Source organism: Carassius auratus, chromosome 9, assembly GCF_003368295.1.
Source record: "Carassius auratus strain Wakin chromosome 9, ASM336829v1, whole genome shotgun sequence".
Lineage (NCBI taxonomy): Eukaryota > Metazoa > Chordata > Actinopteri > Cypriniformes > Cyprinidae > Carassius > Carassius auratus.
Window position 1 is genome coordinate 19971590 of NC_039251.1, and position 9605 is coordinate 19981194.

The 9605-nt window shown below is 35.0% G+C and overlaps 1 protein-coding gene across 1 annotated transcript; it reads left to right on the top strand.

Moving 5' to 3' along the window:
* Nucleotides 1-2461: 2461 nt before the first annotated feature.
* Nucleotides 2462-3382, top strand: LOC113108060 (taste receptor type 2 member 60-like). The gene has a single exon (XM_026270883.1). The coding sequence runs from the start codon at nucleotides 2462-2464 to the stop codon at nucleotides 3380-3382; it is 921 nt and encodes a 306-aa protein (XP_026126668.1).
* Nucleotides 3383-9605: the final 6223 nt, after the last annotated feature.

Genomic DNA, 9605 nt, shown 5'->3' on the forward strand with positions numbered 1-9605 from the left:
AATACATTGCACATTCCACTAGAAATCAGAGGCCGTTCCCTTTGAAATCCAATCATCATCAAGATCAGAGATCAGATCCCCCCGAGACGGATATAATATCAGGTGTCTTCGTCGTCTCTGTCTAAATGGTGAATGCCACTGAATCTCCACCATCAGTTCACAGCATCTTAATGGCAAGAATAACACTAGACATCCTTCAATGAGCTGGATAACCGAAAATCTTCACAGACAGTTCTGAGTATGTAGGTCATAACTGTAGCAGGTAGTCATTTAATATTTGCCTGTAATACAAAATCAGTATTGACTCTGAACAAAAGATTTGGTTGCACTTTATTTTACAGTATGTGTACTTGCCAATGTACTTACCTAAGGTAGTACTGGGTAATAAAATGTAACTACATGAATTAAGGTTATGTTTAGGGGTAGGTCCAGGGTTAGTAGCTACTGTAGTTCTTACCCAGTTATTGTAATTACTATAAAAAACTACATAGCATCTACATGTGGAACAGGACTCTAAAATAAAGAGCTACCAAGGATTTTGTCATGCATATACATTAATACCTGTGGTTTAAAAAAAAAAAAAAAACACTTCCTTGAAAGTCTATCAAATGAACACAAAAACTGTTAACTGTTCTTTACTCCAATACACAAGATAATCTTCGTACAGTAAGTGGCATTGTATTATTTATTATTTTCCGAGATGATCTCTCATTCTTTTCCCCAGCGAACACAGAGATACAGTAGTTGTTTTATGTAGGACTGGACTGACAGATCTTTCTCTTTCTCTTTGGAAACGGAAGTGTCCTTTGATATATTTCTCTCTCAAACTATTTTGTACCTCTATTGATATTAATTATTTTAGGGGCTGTTTGTATGAATGTAAATGTACAGCTATATTGTAAATACATGTTTAATAAAAAAAAGAGATTTTTTTCATTATTGTGCGACATTTTTGAGTAAGTCGATTTTTTTTCAAAAGCTTTCTGTACTGTACATTTACAGTATAGAAGCAAGGTTAATAGCATTACATGGGACAGTTAATGTGACAATGACTGTGTGCACTTTATCTTTATAGCACAGTAACATGTCTTTAAAACCTCTAGCCTGTAAAGTAATTTACTCTCATTTCACATTACAGTTGCTGTCACAATATAATTGCTTTAACTGATTTATTAATTTCCTTCATTCACATAAGGAACGATAATATGTGTTTCTCCTTTTTTCACAGAATAAATTAAATAGTTTATGAAAAAGATTTGCCATTTTTTTCCAGGAGTAATTTGAATTGTTGTGCGTGCATAGACCTTTTATTCAACCAAATGCAATTGTCTTTTACATACTGTATGAAGATGACACTCAAAAACAATATACAGCATCATTACCAATGCAAATATCACAAAAAGGTTTGCATAATCTTGGTTAATGGCTAATTAAGCATTTTGATAAAAGAGCCCAGCTGCATCATCCATATGCAAAACTGAACAATGAGTAATGATGAAAATTGTCTTAAGGTTTTAGTGATGAGCATGGTCATTCCCAAGGTATTACAGTCTATGAAAAAAATAAAAAATAAAATAAAATGACAATAATATTAATAATGAAGTGCTTACTTGTGTAAAGCTCACCACTATGCTGCAATATTGTGGGTGGCTTGGCTTTCAGTATACAGTATATTGCTTGGGTTCCTTTTTTCAATAAAGTCTATGTTTTTGTTGTTGTCCACCAAGCAGAGATCATAAGTATACTGAGCTAGTATTTCATACTTAGAGACTTGTTCAATTCCCCTTTGTCTAGTGTATTTATTATTATTATTATTATTATTATTATTATTATTATTATTATTATTATTATTATTATTATTATCATTATTATTATTATTATTATTATTATTATTATTACAAACACGCAGCTTTTCACATCACAAGGTGTTCGTTGTGTGGATTATTGTCATGCTTTTATCAGTTGTTTGGACTGGCGGCACCCATTCAGCATCCGCTGCCGAGCAAGTGATGTACTGCCAAAGTTTTACAAATATGTTCTGATGAAGAAACAACTCATCCTGGATGGCCTGAGCGTGAGTACGTTTTCATCAAATTTCCATTTTAGGGTGAACTATTCCTTTAAGAATTGAGTCTTAAGAAAGTAGAAGCATAAAACTCTAGAATCTATAGGTTTACAGTCAATAAGGTAAAGCTGTTTATAAATAAAGTATTGTTTCAGAATATTATTCAAATAATGATTGCAGTTGTACTGATTACGTAACACTTGAAGATGAGCATGTGGATAGTTCTGTTTTAATCCATGTAAGAATGTGTGTCATTTGTTTATGGTTGGCCGTCAAGCAACATTTAATTTACCAACCTATTTTACTTTGACCTTATATAATTTATTTGTTGTAATAAAAGCCAGGGTGTATCAGGAACAGCAGGACATTTGCAGGAACTGATTTGAGGCAGTGAAGATGGAGCCATGGCTATATGCTTTGCTCTCCAGTCCCCTTTGCCTCACAGCAACCTTTTTCAACATCGTCTTCTCTTTTTGTCTAATGAGACCAGTCGCTGGAGTAATGCCTCGCAATCCACTGCGCTTCTTGTTAATTGTTGTGTTATTCAATTCAACGTTTCAACAACTGGTGACTGTGCTGACCATTGTTATGTTGCTTTTTGATGCACCTTTCTGGCTTCAAACGCTAACCAGAGCTTTGATTTATCAGTTTTTCTGCGCCAACTTCTCATGCAATGCCTGGATCAGCATTTTCTACTACATTTCAATTGTTCCTCAGCAACATCCCATCTTTATCTGGATTAAGAGGAATATGAATGCCATACTATACATCAGCTTCGGTCTGAATCAAATAGTGCTTCTAATTTCTTTGTCTATGGGAGCAGTAACATATTCTTTGCTTGGGCCTGTCCCAAGCAATTTCACTTCACCTGAACTAAACAAAACACTAGTTGAAAGCTTAGAGACAGACTTGTATTTATTTCATGTGGCTAATTTTACATATTTGCTATATTGCACCTGTCCGCTGTTCACGTTATTATTCTCTTGGGGCAAAACCTTTGTTTATCTGCGCAAACATATGAAAAAGATGGGCCAGAGCAGTGAATCTTTTTCCCAACCCCAGCAGAAGAGCCAGATGCGGGTCACAGTAACAGGCATGGTACAGGCAGCCCTGTTTCTGCCCAGCAGCCTGTGGACTATTGCAGTTGCTTTCCTCTACATAACGGACCTCTTCGAAATGGTTGATCCCAATAGATTTGTCACAATGACATTCTGCTCAATGTCCAGTTTGGGAAATTTACTGTGTTTTGGATTCTCCCAGTCTGTGTTTCGCCATGGAATTGTAAGTGTCATTAACAAACTAAAGAGACACAAATAAGATCTTAGGAATCTCACCATTTATTATGCAGTTTCATTATATCTGATTTAAGCAAACGTATGTTTAGAACTTGTAGGCTCTAACCTATATTTTCACATGTTAGTAAAATTGAAATGGGAAATGTATGGAAATTAACAAAAATATTTTTAAGGGAAGACCGGGGAATGCTGAAACATGTTTTGTTTAAACGTCTGTAACTGAGTTTTGTGCTACATGTGAAGTTTTGCTATAATATTCCCATATATTCCTCTGCTTTGAATTACAAATCTACAATTTATCAATAAGCTGTGTAAATTAATGTCAAGAGTAACTGCAACCAACAGCTATAACCATGAGCCTTAATAATTGTAATATTACACTGAAACAATTTTCACTCAGATACTCCATCGAATTAAGCAGGAAATTTTAAGTTAGAAAGACTGATATAGTGTTTTCTTGTAAAACACATATTTACACAGTTTAGAAAAATTGGTCACATTTTATTTTAAGGTCCAGTTCTCACTATTAACAAACCATTAATTATGACTTTTGCCTCAGGAAACTCTTAATTGGCTGTTAATTAATAGTTATTAAGGTGGATGTTAAGTTAGGTATTAGGATTAGTGATGTAGAATATGGCCATGATGAATATATGCTATATATGTAGTAAGAAACAGACAATTGTTGTTAGTATGCATGCTAATGAGCAACTAGTTAAAAGTGAGAATTGGTCCCTATACTAAAGTGCTACCAATAAATCCAATTTTGTAAATGTAAGTAACCTCATTTGATTTCAATTTAATGAAATTTGAAACATTTTTATTGAACAGCAAGCCAAACTGTGAACAAAATAGTACACAAATCCAGGCAATGTACAGTATGCGGTGTGTCAAAATCATGGCTTATGTTTACATTGTCCTATTTTGGCAAATAATACTGTGCATTGCTCTGATTGGCCAGGACTGTCAATAAAGGGCTGACGTCGCTTTATTTGCATCTGAAAAAATCTCCTTTATGGTACATTAACTGTGTAGCAAATCCTGCACATGACAACCTCTGGATTTAATCGAACCATATGATTTTATTGAAATGTATAGTCAAATCCATGCCTTTCCCTTCAGAGTGGGGAGAATTTGCCTTCACTACACCTGCTGTATGCCTCATTAACTGGGATGGGGGTGTGTATAGCACGTTTTGCCGAGCAGCACATGATATTTCAGTCAGTGAATAAAATACAGTCAGCTGAATATCTTTCTTTAAACTGATGCAGACAATTTAGGGTTAAATTAACCATTATAATGCTCCATAATACTGCATGTGTGTATAGATTCGTGGTGTACTATAGCATGATGAAATGTTCAAGTCTCTTTTCCAAGCTATTTCAAACAAATCGTCATGTGTGAAGATTTATATTCAAATTATTGTGCAGTGGAACATTATTCATTCTTCTGTACTGTACCTTGTTAAGTATGCTTCACCAATTTCCCCAGGAGTTTGTCACAATAGTGTGCAGCCACAACTTTATCTGTGCACTCATGCTGAGTCTATTAATTTGGTTTTAGGTCTATTCCGTGTGTGATAGGCAGTTGTGACTGACATTATATAACACACAATATTTGATTGTTTTACCACAGACTAGGCTGCTGCAGATTTGAACGTGCCATTGAATGAAGAAAAATAAACTTGAACTTTTCGTGTTCTTATTTGAAATGTATTCTTTGCACTTGACTGGGCACGTTGTTTTGTGTTTTTAAGGTTGATGGCTTCAGATTATTGAATAATTTCCCATAAGCTAATATTCTTTCATCACAAAAAAAGCAATTAAAAATCCAAAAGCATTTTAGGATAGCCTATTCATAAATCCTTGTGCTTTCGTTTTTGTTTTATATTTCAAAGGAACACACACAGTGAGTGACCCCATTTTTTCAAATTCAGGAACTGTACCTTCTCTAAAAATTGTCTAACATTTGAACTTCTCAGTTAAATTAGTGCCAGGGTGACCAACATTTCTCTCTATATTTGAAGTTAATTATGCAGTGATGGCTGATGAAGATGTCTCCATCTTATAAACCTCTGGTTATTTAATAAATACTGTAGCTTGAAGGACAATTTTGGCTTTTTATCTCATTATCTGCCTTATCCCTTCCCATTGACAATCCAATAAAACTCTGTAATTATTCCCTCTGGGTGCTAACACTCAGTAAATCATTTAAATGTCAAATATAACTTCATGAACAGGAAACACTGCAGTCTCTCATTCAGTCTGCATGCTCTATATTGCTTGAAGTTTTAAAGGAATATGAAAGGCTCTTAGCTGCTTTTCACTGTTGGTTACTGGTACATATAAAATAAAATAAATCTATATTTACATAAAATGTTGCTGAACAGTGAACTTGTTGAAATGGATAATATTTTATGAAAAAAATAAGGATGTGCATACCTGATATGAAACAGCTGAAGAGCACATTTGGCTTTATCACGATCTGTCCTTTGAGACCAATAATGTAGTGCAGCCAAGCACTCCACAGTAAAACTGTCAGTGATCCCAATGATTACTGTTCTCTCTCCTGAAGAATATCTTTATCTAATTTAACATGAGTCAGTGGCTACTAAGCAATGAACAACCACATCAGATAATTAACTCTGAATGAGATCAAGGGGAGACGTGGATAGTTTAGCTCAATCCATGCTAGATCAGCAGTGTTTGGATTTTTTCATGTATGCACCGATGGCTTGTTCACAACAAGATATGCATTCAGAAAATAGAAGGGATGAGTTTTAATTTCATACAGATGTTTAAAAAGCACAGAAGTGTGTGAAAAAGCCTTTAGGCTGGGTATTCACGAAGAAGTTGCTGAGACAAAACATTTTTTGTACGGTATCATACAGCAAACAGAACCGTGAAGCCATTTCCAGCCAATATGATGGAAAATATAACAAATGATTCCACACAAAAACCGGTCAATTGTGAAATATGATGATACACTAAACTGAATATTTGCATCCCAGGTAAACGATCTCCTGAATAACAATTCTAGTTTTGTGTCTCTCATAACACTGAGATATCCATTAATGTGTCAGATGGCGAAAGCTCAATAAATGTGAGCTTTCAGCTTATTATAAATCATTGAAAATAAATACGTCCCCGAAACAAGCACCACACATTAGGGATTGTGCTTCAGATTGAATCCGCCCATAAATTGAGGTGTTCAGTGATCAAAACATCCACAGGACTCAATAAATGGATTAAGAGAGAGACTGGCAGAAAATGGCTCAGTGGTATGATGCATATGCTATCATTTGTTCTGCTACCTGGAGAGAAAAATGGTGGGGATAAACTGGTTTCCCCCCACATCAGAAAATCGTTATTGCCAAAGCTGGTGGTGAATATAGAAATGGCAGGCATTTTTCACATAATAGCAGAAGCAAAACGACAGTTTCATATAAAGCAGATATACCAAATTATTTTATACATTCTCCATATGCAATATAAACTGCAGGACTCTAGTCTAGATCTGCAAATTGATGGCAGAATTATAAGAATAATTACAAAAAGGAACATATCGTTAAAGTTTCATTTGCCTCATGTGGTGTAATTTCCAGCTGGCTTACAGCAAAGTGTTTCTGCAGTAGACAAATTACAAGAGGAACAACTCTTTCTTTGATTTTCTAGACTATAAAGGCAGCCTCATAAAAGTGTTGTCTGCAGCTGTGTGGTCTCACATAACAAGAACTTTGGCTAAATGACAGAAGGGTCTGTGGATACTGCAGCTTACTCAAACCCACTTACAGGAAGAGCAGTATGAATGTTATTTAAGGTAATCAATCATATAGTTTGTTTTGCTCATTAATGCTGTTTAGGGATGGAGTTTTCTGAGTGATATATGCAGTATAATTATTAATTTTATATTTGTTTAGTTAATATTTTAATTAATTGTGTATATACACAACCATGCTAAAGATTGTGGTTGGTGTATTTTTTAAAAGAAGTCTCCTTTGCTGACCAAAGCTGTATTTATTTGATTAAAAATACAATAAAAACCGTTACATTTGGGAATATAACCATTTAAAATAAAATAATTGTAATTTATTCCTGTGAAGAAAAGAAGTCTTCAGTGTCACACGATAAATTTCTTTACTGTCACTTTTGATCAGTTTAATCCATCCTTCCTGAATAAATGTATTAATAGCTTAAATAGGAAATAAAACCTTACTGACCCAAACTTTTGAGTGGTTTACTGTATGTGCAATATTAATAGCACATTATACTTTAGCTATTGGAAATTATCATCAACATCATCATTGGATTATTATCTGCCGACTGTATATATCAAAAGCAAATGTTACACCAGCTTTTGATGCACATACTCACTCAGTGAATGCTGTCAAACTTGTTTTAATTGTTACTGTGCATTAAGCCTTGACATTATTGCATTATTAAGTAAAGCCCTACCTCACCATCAAGACAGAGGCATTTTAATACATCTGCTCTCAGGAATTCACATGAGGGCTAAATGCAAGCATGTGATGAGTCTGTGACTGACAGTCAATCAGTCTTTAATCAGTGATGGTCCACCGAGTGTCAAGGCTTTAAAATGACCACCTCTTACTGGGTTTATCAAGCATGACTCTCACGCTGTAGTCCTAATGCTGCTCAGATCTCACGTAGAGAGATGTCCTCATTTGTCACTGAAGTGGAGAGTAGCAGCGGCTCCATACACAGAATCCAGATGAAGAGGTTCAATTTCAACACAGAGAGCACAGTCGACATGGAAAATAATGGACATGTAAATAAATGATATGTAATTATATATATATATTGTCAAAGATACATAACTGATTTCCCTCAGTTTTCTAACTTCCAGCGATCATCCTTCACCTGCACAAGCTTTTCAGTCCATGTGTGCTCATGTTGACTCCCTTTCCACTGCAAACCATTTCAGACAGGCCACCTGGGAATCTCTAATGGCAGTTTTCCTATTATCTAGAGGTATGCTTATATGGAAATTTGCTGACCCATATAATCAGACAACACACTCCAAGCAAAGTGCACCCCAATGGTCAGCACTAGCATTAAAGAGCTTTCTGTCAGCAAAAAAATGAAGGAAAATAAAGGTGAACAGAAAAAGGTCATCTGTTTTTCAGCATGAACTTCCATCTGGGAGCCCATATAGAATGCACAAAAAGCCCCCTTGAGCACACAAGTATTTTGATGAGGAGCATCTTAACAGCTATTATTAAAAATAAAAAGAAGGATATTGTAGCTTTTGCTATGACCATCACCCTCACATAGTGGTTAATGAGTAGTTTTCACAGTTTCAGATATTTTTTTAAGACATTTCAGTGTAGCCAGACATTAAAGGGGTCATATGATGCTATTTCAAATTTTCCTCTCTCTTTGGAGTGTTACAAGCTCTTGGTGCATAAAGAAAGTCTCAAATCCAAAGAGAGTCAACCATTCCCTCCTCAAACGGTTTGTTCAAACACGCCCCCACATGTCTATGTCATGCTGTTCAAATGTTCACGCAAAGAAAGAAGGTGTAACTTTTATTCTCACATTTCCGGCACATGCTTGAGGCTTTCAGCCAATCACAATGCACTAGATAGCCGACCAATCAGAGCACACCTCACTTTTCAGAACAATGTGCTTTGTAAAAATCTATGCGTTTCAGAAAGGTGGGGCTTAGAGGAGCAACAGTAATGTCCAGTATGTGGAAAAGAATGTGTTTTTTTAACCTTAAACCACATAAACACATTGCATTACACCAAATACAATGAATAATGTTCTTTTTAGCAGAGTCGTATGACCCCTTTGACATTGATTTGATCTGCGAAATAACATTAAAAAGTTAATACTGTATATTAACATGGGTAGGTTAATAATAACGATAAGAAATATTTTATAAATTATACCTTTTCTGTCTATTGCTTAAAGAATTTGCTTGAAGTTCTTGATCTAAAGACACTGCACAATAAACATTATTAATTAGGCTTTTAGGCTAAATTAAAATATATACATTGCATTCATTATATGGCTAAAAATGGAAATGAAGGCATAGGAAAAGTCAAAGTCTTTCATGTTTTGACATAGCTCTTTAATATTTATCACCCTAGCAGACTTACAAAGTGTTTTCTCAAGGCTTCGTACTGAGAGATCATTTATTGAGTATTTGGAGGTATTTCTTAAGTTCTGGTCCTTTTTCAGACTCAAGAGCTTGCATGTAAACACTCTCTGATTGAGACA